Source organism: Heteronotia binoei, chromosome 3, assembly GCF_032191835.1.
Source record: "Heteronotia binoei isolate CCM8104 ecotype False Entrance Well chromosome 3, APGP_CSIRO_Hbin_v1, whole genome shotgun sequence".
Taxonomy (NCBI): domain Eukaryota; kingdom Metazoa; phylum Chordata; class Lepidosauria; order Squamata; family Gekkonidae; genus Heteronotia; species Heteronotia binoei.
The window spans coordinates 19926901-19954656 of NC_083225.1; the positions used below are offsets into that span (position 1 = coordinate 19926901).

A 27756-nucleotide genomic window follows, 5' to 3' on the forward strand; every position below is an offset into this window, starting at 1 on the left:
TGTCCCTCCCCAGTGAGCACTTTGGCCCGGGTCTCAAAAACCTGTTGACAGTCCCCAGCATCAGAGAAGCGAGGCTCAAATCAACAAGAGCCAGGGCCTTTTCCGTTGCTGCCCCTCGCTGGTGGAATGAGCTGCCGGAAGAGATCAAGGCCCAGCGAGAGCTTCCACAGTTCCACAGGGCCTGCAAAACGGCACTCTTCCGCCATGCATTTTCATAATGATAACGTCTGCAGCAGCGGGATTGGCCCACAGAAACATCACCGATGGTCTACCTCTTTATGTTATCGCGATCCTAGGAGCTCTTAGAATGGCTGACCACCATTCGGATCGCGGTCTGAAACCTTGATCCAAGTAGATGTTTTTAGAAATTGTTTCTATGTTTTATGCTTTTATTGTTGTTTTGTTCTATTTGGTCACGACGTAACGGTATGGCCTCAAATTTGTGAGCCGCCCTGAGCCTGCCTCGGCGGGGAGGGCAGAATATAAATCATATAAGAAAGAAATAAGAAAGGAATGGAATGAATGAATGGAATGAATGAATGATGAATGAATGCTTACCTAGCCCAATGATGCCCAGGGTCTCCCCTCTGATTCTGGCAGCCCAGAGGCAACTTCTCGGATCTGCTCCACGCTCTGCACTCTTGTGCCTTCGCGCAAAGCCTGATGAAGCCAAGTGGTTCGTCTGTACAGGTTCAAGATGTGGCACAGGGTAGAATCTGCCGTCTCTCGACTGAAGCTGCTGAACGTTGCAGACTGCAATCCCTTTCGGAATAAAGCACAAACAGGGAGAGCTCACCACAGTCCTCGTTACAAACTCATCCAGACTCATGAATAGGGGCTTATTTGAAAACCACAGACATCTGGGAGCAGTCTCAGACTTAGCACAACATGCTTTGGATACAGCCGGGTGACATGGGGGATCCTTTGTCATCAAGGGAGTCCATTCTGTCAAGCTCGCTCTGTCTGCTGTCAGCTCTATACTGCCCATTAGCATCGGCTGTTGAGAGTCAGTTTGGTGTAGTGGTGAAGTGTGCGGACTCTTATCTGGGAGAACTGGATTTGGTTCCCCACCCCTCCACTTCCACCTGCTGGGATGGCGTTGGGTCAGCTGTAGCTTTCATAGAAGCTGTCCTTGAAAGGGCAGCTGCTGTAAAAACACTCTCAGCCCCACCTACCTCACAGGGTGTGTGTTGTGGGGGAGGAAGGTAAAGGAGATTGTGAGACTCTGATTCAGAGAGAAGGGCCGGGTATACATCTATGGTCTTCTTAGGTTCAAAGACTCTTATCTGGGAGAATTGGTTTGATTCCCCACTCCTCCACATTGCACGTGCTGGAATGGCCTTGGGTCAGCCATAGCTCTAATAGAGAGCCAGTTTGGTGTAGTGGTTAAGTGTGTGGACTCGTATCTGGGAGAACCAGGTTTGATTCCCCACTCCTCCACATGCACGTGCTGGAATGGCCTTGGGTCAGCCATAGCTCTAATAGAGAGTCAGTTTGGTGTAGTGGTTAAGTGTGTGGACTTGTATCTGGGAGAACCGGGTTTGATTCCCCACTCCTCCACTTGCACCTGCTGGAATGGCCTTGGGTCAGCCATAGCTCTAATAGAGAGCCAGTTTGGTGTAGTGGTTAAGTGTGTGGACTCGTATCTGGGAGAACCGGGTTTGATTCCCCACTCCTCCACTTGCCCCTGCTGGAATGGCCTTGGGTCAGCCATAGCTCTAATAGAGAGCCAGTTTGGTGTAGTGGTAAGTGTGTGGACTCGTATCTGGGAGAACCGGGTTTGACTCCCCACTCCTCCACTTGCACCTGCTGGAATGGCCTTGGGTCAGCCATAGCTCTAATAGAGAGCCAGTTTGGTGTAGTGGTTAAGTGTGTGGACTCGTATCTGGGAGAACCGGGTTTGATTCCCCACTCCTCCACTTGCACCTGCTGAGATGGCCTTGGGTCAGCCATAGCTTTCATAGAAGCTGTCCTTGAAAGGGCAGCTGCTGTAAAAGCACTCTCAGCCCCACCTACCTCACAGGGTGTGTGTTGTGAGGGAGGGGGAGGTAGAGGAGATTGTGACCTCTCTGAGACTCTGAGATTCGGAGTGGAGGGCGAGATATAAATCCAAAAATCTTCTTCAAATCTTCTTTATTTACAGGAAGCCCAAGTCCAACATTCTACCTTGCAGAGGTGTCAAAACTCATTCGGTACAAGGGCCGGATCGGACATAAATGTTACTTGGTCGGGCCAAGTCATGTCTGCCATATAATGTAGTGCCAGGTACCAGAGATACAAACTTTTCAAACAAGGAAGGGAACCCCAGTTAACGATATTTTTTACTCAAAGTACAAACAGAAGCAGAAGTGAAAACATGGTTTTTGTTGGGGAATCCACAAAAGCTCCCATAAATTTATTTAAACACAAGCCAGACTAGGTTTTTTTTCAAAGAGATACCCTACCCGCCCCCAAGACATTTCCTTCATTTCTTGACAGCTTTGACCACACCTCCCCCTCACTGTGTGCCCCCCAAGCAGCCTCCCGCCTTCCCTCCCTCACACCAGGCACTTGTGGGCCAGAGAAGAGACCTGGATGGGCCACTTCCATCCCCCCAGGCCGTATGTTTGACTCCCCTGCCTTACAGAATTAGTTTGCTAAAAATCCATCCCTTCCCCTTTTGGCCTGCCACTCAAGCCCTTTTAAAAGTCCTTGTGAATAAAACAGGCCTTCAAGACCTCCAAAAACTTCTAAGGAGGGCTGTAATAAACCTGGTTTTAAGACTGATGGGAAATCATTTTCAGAGCACTGCCCAAGCAAATCAACATTTTTGAAAATGAGGACCGGATCTAACTGAAAGATCAGCATCCACAGAACAACGTAACGTCCCTAAACATAAGCTGCCCAAGATGCCAAATAGCAGTAAATTTTACAGATTAAGTGAGCTAATGGGCTGCCCTTGACGCAAATTGGGAAGCTGCAACTGGTGCAAAATGCAGCTGCCAGGTTGCTAATGGAGCTACCTCTACGGGAGCACATTCAACCTGTGGTGGAATCGTGGCGTTCCGGGTTCGCTTCAAGGTGTTGGTTATGACCTTTAAAGCCCTATATGGCCTGGGACCTGTCTACCTCCAGGACCACCTTTCCCCATACGAGCCTCAGAGAGCACTCCGATCAAGGTCACAAAATCTCCTCATGATCCCTGGGCCAAAAGAAGTTCAGCTGACCGCCACTAGAGCTAGAGCCTTTTCGGTGGCAGCCCCTGCCCTGTGGAATTTCCTCCCCCAAAACATCAGGGCCCTGCGAGACTTGCCACAATTCTGCAGGGCCTGCAAGACAGAATTGTTTAGGCTAGCATTTAACATCTAATGGGGAAACGACCACTATTCCACCATCCTACAGCACTGAACATATGAAGCTGCCTTCTACTGAATCAGACCTTCGGTCCATCAAAGTCAGTATTGTCTACTCGGACCGGCAGCTCTCCAGGGTCTCAAGTTGAGGTTTTCAACACCAACTTGCCTGGACCCTTTTTAGTTGGAGATGCCAGGGATTGAACCTGGGACCTTCTGCTTCCCAAGCAGATGCTCTACCACTGAGCCACCATCCCTCCCCTGCTCTCCAGGGTCTCAAGCTGAGGTTTTTCACGCTTACTTGCCTGGACCCTTTTTAGTTGGAGATGCCAGGGATTGAACCTGGGACCTTCTGCTTCCCAAGCAGATGCTCTACCACTGAGCCACTGTCCCTCCCCTGACCAGCAGTGGCTCTCCAGGGTCTCAAGCTGAGGTTTTTCACACCTATTTGCCTGGGCCCTTTTTAGCTGGAGATGCCAGGGATTGAACCTGGGACCTTCTGCTTACCAAGCAGATGCTCTACCACTGAGCCACCGTCCCTCACTGGTATTTGAACCCCTCCCAATAGAAATGTAGCATGCTAAACAACACCTAACATCATTATTACATGCGGTGCTCAATAAGAACTAACCACGCCATCTGCGGCTTTAGGGAATGAAACTGAAGGATTGCTTTAAATTGTACAATGTTTTTAACGATCTTATTGTCATTTTATTTTAGCACTGTTGTTAGCTGCCCTGAGCCCATCAGGGAAGGGCGGGATCCAAATGTAATAAAACCAAACAAGCGAACAATTTTGTTTGGGGGTGACGTAGTTACCACATTTCCATGCGAAAAAGAGGAAGACGACAGTGAACGTAATACCTAGATCGCCGGCAGATTTGATGTCGATGTTATCAAAGCCACTTCCGATTCGAACAATTATTCGAAGCGCTTTAAACTTTTCCAGATCTTCACGAGTTAAAGTGATCGTGTGGTACATCAGAGCGCCCACCGCTTCGTTGAGTACCTGAAGAGGGAAACAAAGAAATACACCGTCTAGTTCTCTTGGGACTACTCAGAACGACTTCGCAATACAGAAACTGACTTTCTTCCCCCCCCCCCGCTGCCAAAAACCCATTGGATTTTACCCAGTGAAAGTTACTCCATTTTGATGACTGAATAGGGTTGCTGGCTCCAGTATGGAAAATATCTGATTTTGGAGATGGAGCCAGAGGAGGGCATGTTCTGGAGAGGGGCTTCAGTGGGGTATCATCTTCCAAAGCTGTCATTTTCTCCAGGTAGGTTGACCTTTGTCACCTGACTTCAACACACACACACACACACACACACACACACACAGAGAGCAACCGCAGAGTGTGCAGCAGCCTCAGCTCACATGACCCCAACAAAAGGCATCATGGCTACAGTTACGTCTTTACCGGCGACTTCAACAGACATCACTAAGTATTATCGACCTGCATTCAGCAGCTCCAATGGATGCTGTGTAAGAGCAGTAAGCAGCTAAACCTCTGCCCTAGAGCTGTGGTCCCCACACCGAGGATGGGGCTGGTGGCCACATAAACATGGCTTCTATGGCCTGGAACCTGCATTCTCTAAGGAACTCCTACTCCCAGACAAACTGTTACGATCATTTTCCGGAGCCTTGCTGAAGCCAGGCAAGCGGCCACCTGGGAAAGGGCCTTCTCAATCGTGGCACCAAAAGTCTGGAATTCCCTCCCAAGGGAGATTCACCTCCCTCCTCAAACACTGTTGCCGGCCAGCAGGTAAAGATTTTTCTGCTTCATCTGGCATCCCCTCACTGACGCTCTTTATTGCCTGATTTAACCACTGAACATACGAACATATGAAGCTGCCTTATACTGAATCAGACCCTGGGTCCATCAAAGTCAGTATTGTCTTCTCAGACTGGCAGCAGCTCTCCAGGGTCTCAAGCTGAGTTTTTTCACACCTATTTGCCTGGACCCTTTTTTGGAGATGCCGGGGATTGAACCTGGGACCTTCTGCTTCCCAAGCAGATGCTCCACCACAGAGCCACCGTCCCTCCCCTGCTCTCCAGGGTCTCAAGCTGAGGTTTTTCACACCAATTTGCCTGGACCCTTTTTAGTTGGAGATGCCAGGGATTGAACCTGGGACCTTCTGCTTACCAAGCAGATGCTCTACCACTGAGCCACCGTCCCTCCCCTGCTCTCCAGGGTCTCAAGCTGAGGTTTTTCACACCAATTTGCCTGGACCCTTTTTAGTTGGAGATGCCAGGGATTGAACCTGGGACCTTCTGCTTACCAAGCAGATGCTCTACCACTGAGCCACCATCCCTCCCTGCTTTTAAAGCTGGCTTCACTGTCTTTTTAACTGCTGTTCACTGCCTCAAAGGCTCTTATTGAACAGAATGGTGGCATACAAATGTTTTCTATAAATTAAAAAAAATGGGCAGAAAACAGGTTTATTGTTGTTATTCAGGCACTCCCAAGCCACATTTCTCCACTCAATAGGAGCAACTCAAAGCAGCTTATGATGTCATCACTCCCCCCCCCCCTTACAGAAACCCAGAAAACCATCACATTCTGCAAATATTTAAACCCAAGTAACCTCACAGTTAATCTACCTGCCATCAAGAGGCTAATCCACAGGGTGAGGGAGAAGGGCGCAGCTGGAGGCCTGGAAAGCGTGCCACCCTCTCCCCGCCACCCTGCTGCTGTCTGCAAGAGAGGCAACAATTCCAGAACTTCTGAAGCCATGTTGGGGGAGAGGGATGAATGGTCCCTTCTTCTCAGGGGGGGAAAAGCAGCTTTGGGGAAAACTGAACATATGCAATACTTCCCTATCAAAATTAAATTTATTTTACGGATTTAATAACATCATATATATCATTTCTAATATCTGGCATATTTATGTGATTCGAAATTATAAAAAAGATTTATAGCACCATATGGCTACAGTTTCTAAATTGTCTGTATATATTTTGTCTTTTATGATTGTAATTTTAATGTTCTGTTATGACTGTTAGCCGCCCAGAGTCTGCTGGTGCAGGGGGCGGCATATAAATCTAAAGGAAGGAAGGAAGGAAGGAAGGAAGGAAGGAAGGAAGGAAGGAAGGAAGGAAGGAAGGAAGGAAGGAAGGAAGGAAGGAAGGAAGGAAGGAAGGAAATAAAATCTCTTGATTTTCAATAAGAAAAATAGCAAGTGCACCCAATACTTGAAAAAGGATTGCAAATTCCTGCATCCTATATTGAGAAGTAGGGAAAAACTTAAGTAGAAAGCAGAAAACAAATTCTGCAGTAAACGAAAGTATACTATTTGGGCAATAGAAACTCTCATTCACAATAGACACAGTCACAATAGATCAGGGGTGGCCAACAGTAGCTCTCCAGATGTTTTTTGCATACAACTCCCATCAGCCCCAGCCAGCATGGCCGATGGCTGGGGCTGATGGAAGTTTTAGGCAAAAAAAAATCTGGAGAGCTACTGTTGGCCACCCCTGCAATAGATCATCTGTATCTGAAGAAGGCAGCGATGTCTAACGAAAGCCCCTCCCCTGAGGCCACAAATTTGGTTAGTCTTTCGGGTGCCGCAGGACTCTGGCTGTTTTCTACTGCAGGTAGACAGATTAACATGGCTGCCACCCGTCTTGTTCTTATCACAACAGGTCACAACATATTTCGATATTAAGTTAAACTTCATAACACTGAAAACAGGGGATTATTTAATAAGGTGTTGTCATTAAAACATACAGAATACTGACTATTGCCAAACTCATTTAATCAACAACAAAAAAAGGCCTCAAAAATGCTGCGTCAGTACACAGAGAAATTCCTACATCTAATGCTGAACTGCTCCCACGCAGACTGATAAACCCAGAAACGGGGGGCAGGTTCAGATAATGGGGATCCCACAGGATTGCAGGTAAATGTGAACCCTCACCACAAACAGAGAGGGGGTTAAGCCCCCCCCCCAACAGAAACAGTGCCTGAACTTACATAGGCAACATCTGTAAGGGGGGAGGCGGAGCCAGAGAGGCCACCGGTGATGCCAGCCCTGCAGGCAGGGAAGGAGGAAGAGTGCCCCCTCTCCCGCCAGCACATGAGCCAGGCTGCAGATGGGTAGGCGGGAGCAGCAGTGCTGCAGGCAGACAGACTGGTCAGCAAGTGGCTGGTTCATCGAACAAGCAGGGGAGGAGGAAATTCCCCTCCAGGAGTCTTGTGGTTCCCCCCGACACTACAGACCACCTCAACAGCTTCACTGCCCTCCTCCCTCAAGCCTTCAGATCTCAGAAACACGTCAGCCTCTGAATAGAGGTCACTCTGACCTACAGTCTAAGAATCTGACAAGCCCAAGCCTCTGCAAAGATGCAGAGATGGAGGGGGCCCAAGCTGGTTTTGGAGGAGGAGGGGCCTTCTGCTTGTGGGGAAAAGAGGCAAGCTGCAAGTTCCTTTTGAGCCTGAAGGGCAGGTGGCTTCCCAGGCAGAGCAGCAGGAGGAGCCCTCTTCCCCCTGACTTTGGATGGCATTGGCCTTTTTTTTTGGGGGGGGGGGGGAGATGGTATCTTTCTCCAGGCCTGGGGGTTCCCTCCCTATGCAAAAACCTCCCTCTTTCTTGTGCCCAACATTGTTGCTCTGTATTCATTCTCCTCTCGGGATCTAGTATGTTTTTGTCCCACCATCCCTCCAAAGAGAAGAAGAAGAAGAAGATATTGGATTTATATCCCGCCCTCCACTCCAAAGAGTCTCAGAGCGGCTCACAATCTCCTCTATCTTCCTCCCCCACAACAAACACCCTGTGAGGTGGGTGGGGCTGGAGAGGGCTCTCACAGCAGCTGCCCTTTCAAGGACAACCTCTGCCAGAGCTATGGCTGACCCAAGGCCATCCCAGCAGGTGCAAGTGGAGGAGTGGGGAATCAAACCCGGTTCTCCCAGATAAGAGTCCGCACACTTAACCACTACACCAAACTGGCTCAGGGCAGCATGTCATTCTCCCCTCACAACAACCCTGTGAGGTAGGTTAGGCCATGGGTGGCCAAACTGCAGCTCAGGCCACAATCCTCCCTTGGCCAATGAAACAAGAAGATGATGATATTGGATTTATATCCCGTCCTCCACTCCGAAGAGTCTCAGAGCGGCTCACAATCTCCTTTCCCTTCCTCCCCCACAACAGACACCCTGTGAGGTAGATGAAGATATTGGATTTATATCCCGTCCTCCACTCCGAAGAGTCTCAGAGCGGCTCACAATCTCCTTTCCCTTCCTCCCCCACAACAGACACCCTGTGAGGTAGATGAAGATATTGGATTTATATCCCGTCCTCCACTCCGAAGAGTCTCAGAGCAGCTCACAATCTCCTTTCCCTTCCTCCCCCACAACAGACACCCTGTGAGGTAGATGAAGATATTGGATTTATATCCCGCCCTCCACTCCAAAGAGTCTCAGAGCAGCTCACAATCTCCTTTCCCTTCCTCACCCACAACAGACACCCTGTGAGGTGGGTGGGGCTGGAGAGGGCTCTCACAGCCGCTGCCCTTTCAAGGACAACCTCTGCCAGAGCTATGGCTGACCCAAGGCCATGCCAGCAGCTGCAAGTGGAGGAGCGGGGAATCAAACCCAGTTCTCCCAGCTAAGAGTCCGCACACTTAACCACTACACCAAACTGGCTGCTTCTTTCCCCACCCTAGCCATGTCACTTTGGGGCAGGAAGCTCACCTTGATGTTGGGAGGGGCAGAGATGTTAGATACCAGAATTCTCTTTTAAGAACTCACTAACTCCTCCTGGTGACAGGCCTGCTGTGTGCCGACACAGAAGTCATGAGGATGAACATAAAAAGAGCCCTGCTGGATCAGACCAACAGTCCATCTATCCAGCATCCTGCCTCACACAGTGGCCAGCCAGTTCCAGGGCAGAGGCTGAGGCCTTCCCCGATGAGGCCTCCTGGCTCTGAGATTCAGAGGATTAGTGCTTCTCAGTACAAAGATTCCCCTCAGTCACCATAACTACTAGCCACTGACAGACTTATCCTCTATGAATCTATCTAATCCACTTTGAAAGCTGTCTGTTACAGTGCCAATCACTACATCCTCTGGCCGCGACTTTCACATTTTAATCACTTTCTGTGTAAAGTACATCGAGATGGGTAGGCATGTCAGTTTATCTTTAGCAGTAGAAAACAGTAAGAATCCAGTAGCACCTTAAAGACTAACAAAATTTGTGGCGGGCTATGAGCTTTCACTTCTTCAGATACGGCTAGAAAGTGAGTCCATCTGTCCTATATATTAGAAAGTGGAGTCATTTCAGAAGCCAAATGACAACAGAAGGTGTGATTGGATCAGGTTTGATAGTACTTAAGAACATAAGAGAAGCCATGTTGGATCAGGCCAATGGCCCATCCAGTCAAACACTCTGTGTCACATAAGAACATAAGAGAAGCCATGTTGGACCAGGCCAATGGCCCATCCAGTCCAACACACTGTGTCACAAAAGAACATAAGAGAAGCCATGTTGGATCAGGCCAATGGCCCATCCAACACTCTGAGTCACAGAAGAACATAAGAGAAGCCATGTTGGATCAGGCCAATGGCCCATCCAGTCCAACACTCTGTGTCACACAGTGGCAAATTTTTTTTGTGGCTAATAGCCACTGATGGACCTCTGCTCCATATTTTTATCTAAACCCCTCTTGAAGGTGGCTATGCTTGTGGCCGCCACCACCTCCTGTGGCAGTGAATTCCACATGTTAATCACCCTTTGGATGAAGAACTACTTCCTTTTATCCGTTTTAACCCGACTGCTCAGCAATTTCATCGAATGCCCACGAGTGCTTGTATTGTGAGAAAGGGAGAAAAGGACTTCTTTCTCTGCTTTCTCCATCCCACGCATCATCTTGTAAACCTCTATCGTGTCACCCCGCAGTCGACGTTTCTCCAAGCTAAAGAGCCCCAAGCGTTTCAACTTCCTTTTGTCCATCCTGAAGCTACTGCTCATCAACTTCATTGGACACTCAAGTTCTAGTATTTTGAGAGACCTTATCGTCTTCTTAAGAAAAGATCAGTGTGCAGCGTTAACAGCCTCTCTCCACCCTTTGCCTTCCTTCCTCAGGAAGAGCATCTGAATTCTCCCCTTGCCCCTTTCTCTCTGGCAGTGCATCCATTTGCCTCTACCTGAAAAGGCAAAACAAGGCTACCAAACTGGAATAGGACAGGCAGTAAGGCCTGAGGCCCATCCCACAGAGACACATCCTCCTCTCATATACACACCTTCAGCTCTTGTAAGCAAATGTAACTCTTAATTAAAGGATAGCAGAGAGAGAAAAAGAGCACAAATTGTTGTGAGCCACTTTGAGTCCCTACCGGGGAAAAGAGCGAGTCATAAATATCGAAATAAATTCCCGTGCTTCGTCTGAAAACGAGCAGCGGCATTTAAGCCAGCTAAAAAGCTTTTGAACAGTGTCCAATATCCGTCCTATGTATAACCAATGACTCCTCTAAGCTGAGTTAGCGTGAGCTAGCTCACAGATTTTTAGTCTCCAGCTCACACATTTTTGTCTTAGGAAAAAATGGCACCCGGAACAAAATTGCAGCAGCTCACGTCTTTAATGCCAGTAGCTCACAAAGTAGATTTTTTGCTCACAAGACTCTGCAGCTTCTTTCTCTAGTATTGTGTAGAACATATTATAGTAGGAACTCCCTCGAGCTCTCAGTGCATGGATACACCTATTCCAGACTTCCATGACAGGGCATTATGAGATGAAGCTAACAGAAACTTACTCCTGGCCACAGTTGCCACATGAACACCTTGCCACAGAGATGGGGCCAGTATGACACACGACTACAAAGCTACTCTGCGAGGCAAAATGTGAGTGCAATCCCAGCTCCCTAAGATCACGCATACCATCCCATTATAAGCATTTACTCCACTTGATTTCAGTTTGTTCCCTTTCATCTATCCTGATTTTTCCCCCCAGGCCTTCACATCTTTAAATATACTATGGAGAATGACAGTGAAACTGAGGTGCCCCAGTGATCTCTGTAGGTGAGAGTTAAAATTCTGCATTTTGCAACTTTTCTTTGAGCGGTTTACTTGCAAACAGAGAAGATTCATATATTTAAATTCCATAAATATGCTAAATAGTACAATTACATATGCTAAATTATTAATTATGCTTTTCATGCTATTAAAACATTCCAAAGTCTTATCTTGACAGAAAAGTATGTATTGCCTCATTTCAAATTTTCCTAAAATTCTCATTCTTCCTCCAAAAAGAATGTGGGCAAAATGTCAATTTATTCCATGGCTTCAACATTTCTGGAAATTCTGCATTTTTACTTTCTGATCACTGATGAACAAATTAAGCAACAGCAGCCCCAACACTGATACTTTTGGAAACCGGCTGCTCACTTATCTCCATTGTGAGGACTGTCCATTCATTCCTCTTCTTCTTCTTCCTGTCATTTAACCAATTTTTAATCCCTAACAGGACTCGCTCTGTTATCCTTTAGCTGCTAAGTTTATCCAGGCGTCTTTGGTGAATTTTATAACCTTATTCACATACCCGTTAACCCACTCAAAAAAACTCCAACGGGTTGGTGGAGGCAAGATTCCGTTTTAGAGTTGTTTTTATACCCTGCCCTGCACTTGGCATCTCAGAGCAGCTTTTCCAATCTCCTTCCCTTCCTCTCCCCACAAGAGACACCCTGTGAGGTAGGTGGGGCTGTGAGAGCGCTAAGAGAACTGTGACTGGCCCAACGTCAGTCCAGCCGGCTGCATGTGGAGGAGGAGTGGAGAATCCAACCCGGTTCTTCAGATGAGAGTTCACCACTCTTAACTACACCAAACTGTTTCTGAAGCAGCTATACTGATTTCCCCTCAGGAGGCTTTGTTCCTCAGCATAATAATTCTCTCTGTAATGAGATGCCTGCCCTTCCCTAGGAGTTGCTCACACTTGACAGAGGGCAGACCTCGCATATCATAGCCTGAGGCTGCTAAAACTGCTCCCTCCTATTAGGTCAACAGAGTGACAGTGTCATGATTTGTGGGTGCCAGGCATGGGGCTTGTCCGGAGGGAGGACTGCGATGTGCTCAGTTCTTTATCACTATATCAAACAGCCAGGGTGGGAGGCTGCTAGGAAACCTCCACCATGGAGGTAAGGCTGAGAGAGCTGGGAAACCTCCATAACGCAGCCAGCCATGGCTACCATTTAGGATTCTGCAAACCTAAATAAATCCCCAGGTTTGAAGAAAAATCTTACTTAAAGGAGAACAAAAATAATTTGGGAATAACCTCCTCCCCATAAACGATAACAGCATAATTAGCTTATGTGCGGGGGGGGGGGGGGGATCAATTTTACCTTTTCATGAATTTCTTGTGTGGACTGTGCATCACAAAATGCAACTGTGGCAACATCCTTCAAGATTGGCATTTCTACAGTACAGTCCCTGCCATCCAGCAGCGCCACCAGAGGGCGTGGGTGCATGGGCCCATTCATGATTGGTGGTCGAATGCCTAAAACAAACAAAGGGAAAAAAAACACTTTTACATACACAGCACACTGCATTTTAAAGTAAGACGACGAAAACAAAATATTTTTTTCTAGACCGGGAAAGACAAAGTTGCCACTAGGAAAAGGAGGAAACGGGAGTTTTAAAAGAAATTAGCCTTTAGTAGAATGAGTATGTGGTGTGGCTTGTTAGGAAACAGAAACACAAACACCAGAACTCCTCTGCTTAAGGCAATAGTTGCAATAAGCAGTACTACACAGATACAGATAGACAGAACACATGAACTAATCCATAATCTCAGATTCGGGGCAGTAGAAAGACGGAACCGGAAAGCCATGGTACCGGCCTTCACAGAGAACATTTTCTCACTGCATCACAAAGAACTGGCCACACCAAAGCAGGCTTGTCGATGGTCACCTGCCCAGGTCCCAGAGGATGCCAAAGTCCTCATGCCACCAAGCACAAGACAAGGGACTACAAAACTGGCACCCATGGATGGGCAGGCTAGCAAAAAAGGCGTGAGGCAACAGCTTTTGAGGACTTCTTTGTGAGGCTGTTATGAAGGAATCCTGCTTTTGTAAATGGCATTTCTAACGTTATTTGTTACAATAAGGGCAGGAGGCAGGTTTCAGCTCTCCCAGAGGGCAGGGCCAGGCCACCTCTTCCCTGGCCTCACAAGCAGTTCACAGCGAGCAGTTGAAAAACTGCTGTCGAATGGGAAGGTGGGCAGCTCACTCATAGATTTCTCTGCGGGCTTCTTTGTCAGGCCGTTCCACATTCTGCAGCCATCCTGTGTCATTCTCCTCCTCTCCTGCACCATTCTCTTTTATTCTGTGTACACATCCTCCTTAACACCAACTCTCTTTTCCCCCCGTTCTCTCTTGCCTCATTAATATTTCCCCCCCTTTTCCTTCCCTCCCATTTTTAGATTTCCCCCCGGCATCTGCCTTTTACACCCTACTTTTGCAACAGCTTTTCCTGCGAAAAAGCCTAGCCTGACAAAATACTTTCCAGGGTCTTGCTCCAGAACTTCTTCTAGTTCAAGGGCTCAGCTCTGCAAGGCAACCTGTGAACATCCCTCGACTGCGTCTCTCAGCACAAGACAGAGGGGGGCTTGACTTCCACCTCCAGCTCAACTGGCAGGGTTTGGAAGGGGCTGGTGAGAGAGCGCGGGGTCCTCCCCTCCCTGGCACATCCGGGTCTTCTGAGTCTTCCTTCCGCCCCTTTCACTCCTTTGAATCCAGCTCCTAGGAAAAGTATCTCGCTCCCATGTTTCACAACCATTTTTCGCCCTAGATTAAATACCTAGTCAAATCCTATAAGCCAAGCTAGCAACATTTATCGGTTGCAAAACTACAACGAAGGCTGTGTGTGTACTCCAGGCTTTTGCAAGTGCAGAGAACTGTATAGTCAAAATTCAGCACTACATGAAGCTCAATTATACATTTATTTTGAAGAGTAATTTCTGGGAGGAAATAAAAGAATTCAAATACGTTCCGTTCCATCCTTAACCAGAAGAGACAGCTCCGGGTCAGGCCAGACATGCCCTCTCCCCACCTCAAGAGCAGGCAGCAAGCTGTTCTGTTCATGCCTAGGGAAGGACAAAGCTGCCTTCCCTAAGCAGCATCTTTCCCAGAAACCTTGAGAAAGAGGCCTTTTCAGGGGTGGGTATGAAAGGCTCCTGCATGCAGACAAAACCACTGCTTCCACCAGTCTGAATTCTGACCCCGAGCTCCAAATCAAACCCTCCACATGGCATGACCTGTAAGAGCACCTAGGCAAAATACAGCCCCCCACCGCACCCCACACACAAAAAGGTTCATCTTTGACGTACAATATTTTCACAATGGTTTCTTGGACTACGAAGTCACAGTTCATTTTAAAAACTTGCAAACTAATGCCAGACCTCCATGACCCGAGACCAACCTGACATTTCTTAAACTGGGGTTCAGTGCCAGAGTCATTAATTCCACTTCTCAGCTATTTACAATCTTCAGTACTGGAAGACAACACAGAGGCCTGCCATGCGGGTCCAAGTTCTCATTCGACCTCCTGCAATCTTGAACCAAAGCTTTTAAACTTCTCATCCACTTGCAACCTCTCTGCAGGCAGGAGCGAGTTCAATTTTTTACTAAAAATTAAAACACACACACAAAAAAAACACGGTAAGACAACATTAAGGATCTGACAATTGCAAAGCCAGGAAGGAGGTCAGAGGTTCTCATGGAGTCTGCTCTCTACCTGCTGCCCACCCTCCTCTACTCCTGTTCCACTGACATCAGCAGAACACAACAATAGATTAACACTTGTTTGCTGCTGGGGGGGCGGGAATGTCCTCATTTTGTCCCCAACCACAGAGGCAAGTCAGCACCTACTGATAAATATGAAGCAGAGAGACCAGCACCTAACCCCTCTGCTTCCCCCCCCCACCCCCACCGCCTGAAGACCTTTGCCCAGGCATTTCAGAAGGGAAAGCCAAGGCACAGCAAGGGATCAACCAAGACCAAGACGAGACAGTTGAGGTTGACATTAACTGTCCCAAAAGTTGCTCTCTTGGTAGCCCCGCAAGAGTGAGATTTGTGGGCATTAAGACTCTGCCTTCTACAATACCTAGAGCAGTTCAGTGTAATAAACAAAAATAGCTGGGAGATCAATCTGTTTTTAATTTTTAGTAGGCACTCAAGGAGAAAATAAGCCTCAAAAAGCCTATTGGAGCTACAGTAATGAAAGAAACAGTGAGAAGCCAGTTTTGAATTTGACATTTACTAGAGTTTAAGCTAAAACCTTGATGGTTGCCAAATGGGTAACTTTCACTGCTTTTAAATCTACAAGTGACTGCTGAAACCGTTCAGCGTCACAGGCTGCCTTGTCAACTACACATTTCACAATACCCCAAGATCCACTTCCTTTCTAAGTGCTGGCTGGTCTTTTAGGGTGGTGTGAGGCCATCTTGCAAATTGTCCTTCTTGCAGTCACGGACACTTCACAATATTTATGGGCAGGCAATATGCTGGACACTCCAGTGAACACAGAAGTCTTCACCAACACAACCGAGCAATGCACTATTCAAAAACTACCTTTAAAGATTTTCTTAACTGAGAGACGCAGACAGATTTTTTTACTGTGGGCATCAGTACCAAACTTTTTTCTCACATGGAGTATCTCTGGTTAAAACTCTCTTTTCAAATAGTCACATATTTAATGAATATGAAGACACTAATACTTAAGCATAGCCAAGCACCATTTTCAACAGCTTAACAAACAACATCCGTGACATACACAGAAATTCTATCTTCAGATCTAAAAGCAGGATTTAGGTGCCTGACACACCACACAAGAAAGTGACTGATCCTCCTGTCATGCAGCATGAAATGGATTACTTTTCTAATTAAGAACGAAGGTTAGAGAACAAGACAAGACATGATCCCTTCATCTCCTTCTTCTGACTAGATGTCACATAAGAACATGAGAGAAGCCATGTTGGATTAGGCCAATGGCCCATCCAGTCCAACATTCTGTGTCACACAGTGGCCAAAAAAATTATACATACACACACACATATACACACTGTGGCTAATAGCCACTGATGGACCTCTGCTCCCTTCACCTCACAACTCTTCAGTCCAGGATGTGAACTCTGAACAATTATGCAAACTTACAGATCATGTAGGCTGGTCAAGTCAAACCACCAACTCACAAACAAAATTCTGATCCTCACACCTGGACAACTATAGCAGTCTTACTCACTCCACTTCTGCCAAAAGTAACAGACAACTTTTTGTTTTGAAAAACTAACTGTATTGAAGAGACTTTTTTACAGACTGTTTTGGGAAAATACCATTTCTCCCCCCAGCAATAACACCTGAACCCACATCGGATGCTGCGTCTCAGTTGACCTCAAGAGATTACTCTCTTGGGACATCAACTCTGTAGTTTCATATTTAGCAGGTGCAACATCTGACCTACCTTTCATTTGCTAACATCTGTTTGCAAAGTCCATGTAATTCTTTATTTTTTCTGTTTTCCCCTCAAAACAAATGCTTGAATTCTTTTTCTCTGAAAAATACATGAATGTGAGAAAAGCACAATACTCATGAGTAACCCTACAAACAACAAATCTAAGGATGTGAAGCATATTTATAAAATGGTAGAAAGTTTAATTTTCATACTCCTGCAATATTTCTGTGAACAAGGCTTTAGAATAACACTTCTAATAGCATTCCCCTTTTCAAACCTGGATTCCTTTTAAATGTCATTTTCAAAATGTATCAATATTATTAAAGACAAATGCATTTATTAAGCATGAGTTACCATCAGCTTGAAATCACTTCAGATTCATCACAGAATCTGTTGCTTTGGCTGTAACATGGATCTGTCGCTATTCCTCCCGATCCAGTCACATATGATAAATACATATATATTTAAAATGATGCACAATCTCAGAATTTCAACACACTTGAAATAAGTGACACCGCAATTTTTCCTAGGTAGGTCAAGTCAGCCGTTCCTTTATCATACATATATAAATATATACATACATACAACACTGAACAGTTGAACCTCTTTTCATACAGAATCTATCATGAAACAAAGTTTATCGAGTCAAACAGACGTTTATAATCCAGGAATCACCACTTCCCTGGAAAGATTTCCCCTGGGCTCTCCCAAGCTAGCAATCAGAGATAGGGATTCTTCAGCGACAAAGCAAATTCTCAATGCCCCTCCCCAAGCCCTCCTAACAACTTGTTATTTGCTGCACAAGCCCTCCACTGAAAAGATCTTTTTGACGTTCACAACTTCAGTACTCTTTCTGTCTGAACAGCTGAATCTATAATGCATTCTGTTCTCTCCAAGATAAAAGGTGGCCTTAGATACTGCTTAGATATGACCTTAAATACTGCCTATATTTACAACGGAAACTGCTGCCTAACTATATTAACATGAAAAGGTCACCTAGGACAAGAAAAAATTATGTTGAGAGCCAAGCCAGCAATCAGAAAATTATAAAAATGTAAGGCAGATTCATATGAACAATTAAGGATACCTCAAGAAAAGCCCCCAACGGACCCTGCATCCCACAATCCCGGGGTTTCTGGTAAACTACAGAACCTCACATGGGAGGGCAAAGGGGTCAGAAGAACCCCTGGCTGGACTCAAAAGCAATGTTCCCTCTAAGCTGCAGAGTCTTGTGAGCAATAATTCAACTTCATGAGCTACTGGCAATCAAGTTGTGAGCTGCTGCATAAATTGGTGTGCTCTGGGGTCATTCTTCCTGAGCTAAGACAAAAATGTGTGAGCCGGAGGCTAAAAATCTGTGAGCTAGCTCACGCTAACTCAGCTTAGAGGGAACACTGCTCAAAAGTCAGAATTGAGAACACCTTTATTGTTTTTGTTCATAGAATTCCTTCAAATATTAGGAACATTAGAAACGACCAAGAGTCAAGAAGCACCTTAAAATTTGTGATAAGAGAAGAGCTTTCATGAGTCACTGCAAATTTTGTTAGCCTTTCAGGTTCTTGCTCTTTTGTACTGCTATGGACAGACTAACATGGCTACCTGTCTTAATATTAGGAACATGATATGTATATTGTTGAGCCAATATAGTTTTTTATATATATACACACACCACAGTATACAAAACACACACACACAGATATAGAGCCAGGGTAGAAACATTAATATAATAAATATATACATAACCACTTCTGTTCTTCACCCCCAGCAGAAACAAACTGAACCCAGAGTGGGATTATCTGATGGGGTTCAATTGTCTTTAAGTTCCATAATAAGAACATAAGAGAAGCCATGTTAGATCAGGCCAATGGCCCATCCAGTCCAACATTCTGTGTCACACTGTGGACTGTTCTCTTCTCTATCAGGAAAAGGAGCCATTCTCTACAGAAAGAAGTCCTTCTCTGCTGAAGGAAGCCTTAGTGGAAGGGAGACAGAGGATCCGAGCCCGTCACTGCAATAATATGGACATTTACCATTTAAGTTGCGTAAGGCAAAAGTGCATAATCAGTGCAGCAGGTGACAAAAAGGCAAATCTTCTCATCCCCCCCCCCCAATAAAATGCCATCACCAGAGACCAACTGAGCCAATCCATGAACATCCATGAAGCTACCTTATATTTAATCAGACCATCTGCCCATCAAGGTCAGTACTACCTGCCTACTCAGAAGGGCAGCAGCTCTCCAGGGCTTCAGGCAGAGGTGATCCTTCACAGCACCTCATACCTGATCCTTTTAACTGGAGGTGCTGGGGGACTGAATCTGGGACCTTTTGGATAACAAGTAGATGTTCCACCACTGAGCCACAGGCCCTCCACGTGCTGCGGTATATAAGCTGTCGAAGAAAAGCATTTTGTTATATTAACTGTATCTCTAGCAAAAAGACTTTTCACAATGATTTTGCAAGCAATAAATTTCAGGGCAAAACAGTCCAAAGATCAAAGAGTGACTTGGGACAAGTATTCCACTGCTCACCAACAAGCTGGAATGAAACTCTAAGGACTTCTGGAATTTTTTTAAAAAAATTATAAGCTGCTTTTCCACAAGCTGAAAGCAACTATAACACACAAAATATCATGTAAAATAATTCGATTCCAGACCAACGAAATTTTGGGGATATGAGCTTTCTTTAGTCTCTTTTTTTTTTTGGTCCAAAAACTTTTTTATTTAATTTAATAAACATACAAATAAAGCAATCAATGATTGTATCTGCAATCATTCTTTGTGTATAAGCATAGCATACCAGCAGAAAACAAAATATATATAAAAATACACAAAATACAAACAAAACAACAAAACACTATATACACACACAAACACACACATTCATACATACACACACACACACACACATATATATATATTCACTCACACATACATAATTGGCAGCTGAATTAAAAAATAAGTACTCTGTCCATATATTAATTACATCAAATTGATAATGTCATAATATCTACCGGGTATACATGTACGCATTTGATCTACAGGACCAAAAGAAAATAAATCCTCCAAATGTTGGAAAAATTGTGGAGAGGTGGGCACATTTATACACTGCTGGTGGTCTTGCCCGAGGGTGCAGTCGTTTGGGGCAGTAATTGTGGCAAAAATCAAGGATATCATGGGCTATAGTTTACCCTTAAAATTGGAACTCATTTTGCTTGACTGTTGGAAAGGTATTCCTATTACTTCTCTCAATAAATCCCTGATATCCCTTTTACTAGCTGCTGCTAAAATGGTGTTAGCCCAATTTTGGAAATCTCCCAATATTCCTCCAGTTAAAGCCTGGTATGCTAAAATCTGGGAGGTCTATGCTATGGACAAGATAGCAGATAGTTTATGCAATATAAACAATTCAGAAGGTAACGATTCTCTGATGTACAAGTGGCTTCCATTTCTTAAATTTTCTTTAGTCTCTAAGGTGCTATCAGACCCAAATGTAGCTGTTTGTGCATGCCAACACATTTACCCTTAGAGACCAGTCACAGGCCTACAGCAAATCATTATGCATTCGAAGCAATGTCCAGAAATGTTGCTTGAATAAAAATATGTGAGTATCACTTGCTGGTTTCTTACTAACACTAATTAAAATATCAATCTTGTATGTGTTTACACTCAGGCGTTCTAATTGATTTCTTTGAAATAAGAGTTATATGTCTAACAAAATGGATTGAAAATGCTTACCATTACAGGACAAAAATAGGGCCAAATGCTGTATTTGGCATTAGCCCCCAAAGCACAGAAGGGCAGAGGCCCTATAATATTGCAAGCGCTACAGGGTTGGTGGGCCCATAACTGTTTAATGAGTGCCAATACAATATTAGGCCAGCTTGCCAAGTTTCAAAAACTTGCAATTAATGTTTTCAGGTCAAGTAACTATCCCTAGTCATCATGCAAGACTATGTGAGACTACACCCTGGAGTATTGTATGCAGTTCTGGAAACCTCACTTCAAAAAGGATGTGGGCAGAATGGAGCAGTTGTAGAGGAGAGTGATGAGGATAATCGGGGCTTGGAGACCAAGCCCTGTGAGAAAAGGCTGAGAGACTTGGGAATGTTCAGTCTGGAGAAGAGGAAGTTGTGGAGGGGGGTGGAGATTGTTGCTCTCTTTTAAGTCTTTGAAGGGCTGTCACTCAGAGGAGGCAGGGAGCTGCTTCTGTTGGCAGTAGAGGAGAGGACTCACAATAATGGTTTTAAATTAAGGGTGGGAAGATATCGACTGGATATTAGGAAAAATTGTTTTCCATTGGGAGTTGTTCAACAGTGGAAAGCTACCTAGGGAGGTGATCAGCTCCCCTCTCAGTGGCAGTCTTTAAGCAGCAACTGGTCAAACATTCGTCAGGGATGCCCTAGGCCAGGGCAGACCCATAGCCGCGGGAGGGCCTGTGGGGACCTTGCCCCCAACTCCCAGTCAAGGCCCCCCAATCTGTGGCCTGGACTCCTTGCCACCACCCATGACTCAAAGTGCACAGGATGGGCGGCAGCAGCAGCCACCAGCCTTCCCTTGCAGACCAGCTGACTGGCAGGACCTTTAGATCACAGCGGGAGGCTGGTGGCTGCTTCTACTAGTGCCACCCCACCCCCACATGCTTTGAAGGAAGGCCGCAAGTGGGGTTGTCTCCCTGATTCTTGCAAGAAGCAGGAAGACCGGGCCTGCTGGCCCTGCCTTTCTCTCTCTCTCTGAGAACTCTCCAGCAGGCTGCAAGAAGCTGGAAGACCAGGCCTGCTGGCCCTGCCTCTCTCTCTCTCTCTGAGAACTCTCCAGCAGGCTGCAAGAAGCTGGAAGACCAGGCCTGCTGGCCCTGCCTCTCTCTCTCTGTCTCTCTCTGAGAACTCTCCAGCAGGCTGCAAGAAGCTGGAAGACCAGGCCTGCCGGCCCCCTACACTCTCTCTCCCCTCCTGCTTGCTAAGCAGGAAGGGAGAGCGAGAGGCAGAGAGTCTCTGTGCTTCTTGCAGCCTGACAGCCGTGAGAAGCATTTAGACCTGGCCTGCTGGCCCCATTTTTTTAGGTCAAGGGGCTGTTTAAAAATTTGGGTGCCCCCAAATTTTTATAAAGCCTCCCAACCTAAAAAAATCCTGGCAGCCCTCAGGCCTGATGCTGTCTCTGCAGGGCTGGTATCTGTCCTGCCAGCAACTGCCTGTTTCCTGATTCATTCTCCTGGGTGCTACTGCATTGCCAAGACTCTCTGAGAGGGAAGGAAAAAGAGAGCGCACATCTGTGCACCAGAGAAAAGCCTCCCCTCCCTTCTCCTTGCTTCCTCCACTGGGGCTGCTACTGGGGTTCCAAACCTGTCTTCCCTCCTTTGGAGAGGAAGCAAGGGGGAAGGAAAACGAGAGCTCATGCACAAGAAAAGGAACTTTCAAGACCACCAAAGTTTTATTCCAGGTATAAGCTTTCCTGTGCATGCACACTTCGGGGGGCGGGGGGATTCCTCTGACAGGCCCTAATCTGCTGTTTTCTTTGCGTCCTGATCACACACTCATGCACATTAAAAGGGAAGGGGGGCAGGAAAGAGATGCATCTGGAAAAAGGGGGTTAAAGGGGAATTATTTTGACTTACTCTGAAAAATGCTTTCTTTAAAAGATTAGATTTATGTGTGTATCTAGGATTTTATTTTCCTTCAAAAAAGGAATTACAACATTTGGATTGGATCCCATGGTTTAATGACTGGAAGTAGATGTCTAAGTATTTTAAAAAATACATTTACGGTTCTATATATTCAATTTCAACATGTGGTCGGTCTCCCTCTCTCCCCTCTCACTGGCTGCCTCTCTTCACATTAACCACCCCCCTCCACGCACACACTTTTTATTATTCTCATTAGCAGTGACTGGATTTTGTCCAGTCTAAAAGCAACACATTACTTCACGTTGAGAGCTCCCCCTTTCCAGTTGTAACACATAAAAATAATAAAAGAAGCCTGACAACACAGCTTGCAACCTTTATTAGTGGATGGGAGCAGGAGTCCAGTAGCACCTTAATGACTGACAAAATTTGTAGCAGCTTTCATGAGTCACTGCTCCCTTCTTTAGATACAGCTAAACAGATGGGAGCCTCTCTGTCTTTATATCTTGGAGAGTAAGAACGTAAGAGAAGCCATGTTGGATCAGGCCAATGGCCCATCCAGTCCAACACTCTGCGTCACATAAGAACATAAGAGGAGCCATGTTGGATCAGGCCAATGGCCCATCCAGTCCAACACTCTGCGTCACATAAGAACATAAGAGAAGCCATGTTGGATCAGGCCAATGGCCCATCCAGTCCAACACTCTGTGTCACAAAAGAACATAAGAGAAGCCCTGTTGGATCAGGCCAATAGCCCATCCAGTCCAACACTCTGTGTCACACAGTAGCCAAAAAATTTATATATATAAATATACTGTGGCTAATAGCCACTGATGGACCTCTGCTCCATATTTTTATCCAATCCCCTCTTGAAGCTGGCTATGCTTGTAGCCGCCACCACCTCCTGTGGCAGTGAATTCCACATGTTAATCACCCTTTGGGTGAAGAAGTACTTCCTTTTATCCGTTCTAACCCGACTGCTCAGCAATTTCACTGAATGCCCACGAGTTCTTGTATTGTGAGAAAGGGAGAAAAGGACTTCTTTCTCTACCTGTGGATGTCAAATAACAATAGCGGCCATTGGTAATGACAGAAGAAACCTAGGTCTCAATTCAGCCTAGGAGGATTCACTGAGCTTCATTATCAGTTGCAATTCAGCAGTCTCTTTCTAACCTCTCTCTGAAATGCCTTTGTAAAAGAGCTGCTACCCTTAAGGCAGCAACTGAATGTCCTGTAAGGTTATAACGTTTGCCCACTGATTTCTGAATGTTATGGTTTCTTATAGCTGTAGAAAGAATAAGAGTCCAGTAGCACCTTGAAGACTAACACAATTTGTGACAGGATAATGAGCTTTCGCAAGTCACTGCTCACTTCTTCAGACTTATGTCCATTCATTCTTTGCATCCTCCTGGACCAAACTGAGACCTAGGTTTCCTGCCTCATTACCAATGATGATATCTCCACGCCTACCACTCCTCAGCATATCACACCTAATCCAATCAAGCCTATTGCCATTTGGCATCTGAAATCACCTTTATAAAGCTTATATCTCTTGTGCTTCATGTTACATTTTCTGGCATACATGGTCCAGCCCAACAAAGTGACATTTATGTCAGATCTGGCCCTTGTAAAAATTGAGTTTGAAACCTCTGCTCTAGGCTGATCCTGCATTGACCAAGATGGCCTGTATATACCTTGACTCTATGAATTTCTTAAATGTTATGAGGGGGAATAAAACTACTATTGCATACTACTGCAATCCAAACCAGAGATAAACTAGCCATTTACCGTAACTTGTACAGAAATTTCCCAGTGAGCCAGTGCCTAGATAGCCACCGAGAGCAAGCTCAGCCAAGGCCCTGATTCTACTCCCATCCCCACAGTGGAGGGGGTGCTGAAATCCCCCAGTCTGATGTGGAATGCCAGTGATGTGAAGTTTAGCATGACTAATGCCATTTTATATTGCTGCTTGTTCTGCCTGCTTAGGAATGAACTCTTGTACACGAGAAGATGGCAGAATAACTGGATGGATGGGAAGACAGCAAGGGAGGGTGAATGAATATCTCAGGTGGGGGAGTAGTGGAGTGCCAAGGGTACGGGGGGTAGTTGAGAGGAAGAGGTAGTTGGGGAGTGGGGGTGGGAGGCACCAAGGGTGGGAAGAGTGAATGCCTTCAATTGAGTGGGTGGGTAGGAAGACAGCAAGGGTGGGGGGCACTTGCCCAGAGCCCCTTTCTAGAGCCCGTTGTATTTTCCCCCACAACGGGCCTTATTCCTAGTTTTCACATAAAGCCTGAATTTGTTTGAATATTAAAACCACATTTGATTTATTTTTCCCAAGTCAAATATTTAACTTTAAGTATTTGCTGCTATTGGAACATAAAACTGAAATTCGTTATTTAAAAAAAAAAAAAAACTCTTTAGTAAATGTAAGTCAAAACATGCCTGATCGTTCACAGGGTGTTTAAGGCATCCTAAAAGTTCCAATTTTGTTAAACTTAAAACCCTTATCACTGTATACAAACGCAGCCTGAATGACAGGGTAAGGCTGCAGATCAGAACTGAAAGGCTGGGGAAAATCTAGCTACCTTAAGTAAATTCAAGGCTTCTGGGCCAGATGGAACTGCGGTCTAAAACAACATAGAAATTAGCTAAAGTGCTGAAGTTCCTCTCCCCTACTATCTTAGAGAAATTCGAAGACCAATGAAATGCCACACAAAAAAAAAGAAGTGCAAATGTTTTCCTGATCTTCAAAAATGGGGGGAATGGGAATTTGGGAAACTGCACACCACCCAGTGACTTGGATACCCAGGAACATATTACAGCCTGTAAGCATTGTGAAAACACCAATGGTTAGTACAAGTCAGCCTGGATTAAGAGTAAATGTAGGATGTAAATGTAACCTTATCACCCTTTATAGGTTATTAGCCTAGTGAATCGTGGGAATGCTGCAGACATATATATCTTGATTTCAGCAAGGCATTTGACAAGATCCTCTATATTTTGGTTGGCAGACTGATCCAATGCAGCCTTGATAACAGTACCATCAGGCAGATTTCTAAATAGATTTAGCTTGGAGAAATGTTTACTGCGGGGTGACATGATAGAGGTTTACAAGATTATGCATGGAATGGAGAAAGTAAAGAAAGAAGTCCTTTTCTCCCTTTCTCACAATACAAGAACTCGTGGGCATTCAATGAAATTGCTGAGCAGTCAGGTTAAAACAGATAAAAGGAAGTACTTCTTCACCCAAAGGGTGATTAACGTGTGGAATTCACTGCCACAGGAAGTGGTGGCGGCTACAAGCATAGCCAGCTTCAAGAGGGGATTGGATAAAAATATGGAGTAGAGGTCCATCAGTGGCTATTAGCCACAGAGAGAGAGAGAGAGTGTATGTGTGTGTATATGTGTGTGTGTATCTATGTATGTGTATGTGTGTGTGTGTGTGTATGTATATATATATATATATATATTGGCCACTGTGTGATACAGAGTGTTGGACTGGATGGGCCATTGGCCTGATCCAACATGGCTTTTCTTATGTTCTTAGATGGAGAAGAGAACTCAGATAATGTTTCTCATCAGTACTTTATTAGTCCAGGGGAGGGGGGGATATGTCTTGTAGGGCATGGCAGAGATCTGTCCCAGGGTTGATACTCTTCAACATTTAATCAACGGCATGAAAGAAGGGTGATGGAATTCTTATGACGCAAAACTAGAGGAAGACAGAAATAAAATACAAAATGATCCTAATTTGTTGCAAAACTGGGCTGAAGCTAACAAAATGAACTTCAACAAGGACAAATGCAACATGCTGCATTTAGGCAAAAGGATCAAACACATACAGGATGTAATCATTCCTTTCCACTCCACCTCATCAGGAGTACTGGGGGTTGGACTAGATGACCCTGAAGTTCTATGATACTGTGTCCTGTTCTAGCTACATCACTTTAAGAAAGATGCAGACAATTGGATGGGTATGGAGGAAAGCAATGTAGATGGACAGGAATCTGGAAAACAAGTCTGACAAGGAGAAGTTGAAGGAACTGGATGGATAAGTTCAAACTGGAGAAGTCTGATGGGAGACATCATCACACTCTTCAGAACTTCAGACTCCAGATGAACTTCAGCAGAAGTTCCTACCGGCAAGAATGCTTTGCTGACCAGGTTAGTTACCGGAGGGAGGGGAGGTGGAGAGAAGCTAGAGGTCTCTGGATGGATGAGTTCAAACTGGAGAAGTCTTGACGGGAGACATCATCACACTCTTCAGAACTTTAGACTCCAGATGAACTTCAGCAGAAGTTCCTACCGGCAAGAATGCTTTGCTGACCAGGTTAGTTACCAGAGGGAGGGGAGGTGGAGAGAAGCTAGAGGTCTCCCAGCAGAGGCTGGACATCCATCCATCAGGCATGTTCCAAGTTTTGGTTCTGTCCGTTGAGGAGGGGCATGCAAGACGACCCACAAGACCATCAGCTCATCCCCACAGAATCCCTCTGTCAAGCAACAGGCAGAGTCTGTGCAATAGCTGAAGCTGGTAATGAAACTGGAAGCTCCTGCCTACCAACAAGCAGGGCAAGGTTGAGAAGCACTGCAAGGACCTGAACAGGCTCAGAGAGGGAGGCCACACCCAATAGCATCCCTTTCCAACTGGCAGGGATTCAACTTCCACCCTGTTTGCGGCTGCAGCACAGTCTGAGCGTTCCTTCAGGCAGACAATCCCCAACAAGTGCCGACCACTCAGACTGCGCACACTGTGGCATGACTTATTTTATCAATACTAAAGTCAGCTATACTAGAACCGTTATGTAGAACCGAACAGTTATTTGCAAAGTATGTGACACGATAGAGGCTTACAAGATTATGCATGGGATGGAGAAAGTAGAGAAAGTACTTTTCTCCCTTTCTCACAATAATTCCTTCAATGACCTGAGACTCCAGAGATTTGGGGGGGGGGGGGGGGGGGGGGCAGAAAACATCCATAAAAAGTGCTCCACAGAAAATTTTCTGAAATGAAAAATGCTTCACTTCCTCAGAAAAAAATCCATTTCTAAATACTTGTTCATAAATTAATAACAAAGCAGGGATGCCACTGCTAATACAATACTGAGCAAACCTGGCAGTTGAAATTGATGAGTGGACATTGGGGCAACCGATATTCATCACATTTCACATGCCTGCCTGGTTCTTGGTGTGTGCTAATTAGTTTGTCAACACTTCTCGGGGCCTTTGGGCCTTTACACATATATATTTTTTTTTAAATGTAAAAGAAGTACATTGTAAAAGTATGTTTCTAGTGAAAGCAATTCCTGCATAAAATTTGCCTGAATATAACACTGAAATGATACCTAACTTTTTCTCTAATAAAATATTT

The 27756-nt window shown here is 45.4% G+C and overlaps 1 protein-coding gene across 1 annotated transcript in view; it reads right to left on the reverse strand.

Moving 5' to 3' along the window:
* Positions 1-27756, reverse strand: part of CTBP1 (C-terminal binding protein 1) — a 58050-nt gene that overhangs the window by 17721 nt on the left and 12573 nt on the right. The window contains 5 exon segments of the mRNA XM_060233561.1: positions 559-600; positions 603-730; positions 1321-1340; positions 4183-4341; positions 12665-12819. Coding sequence (XP_060089544.1) covers positions 559-600; positions 603-730; positions 1321-1340; positions 4183-4341; positions 12665-12819 — 504 coding nt within the window.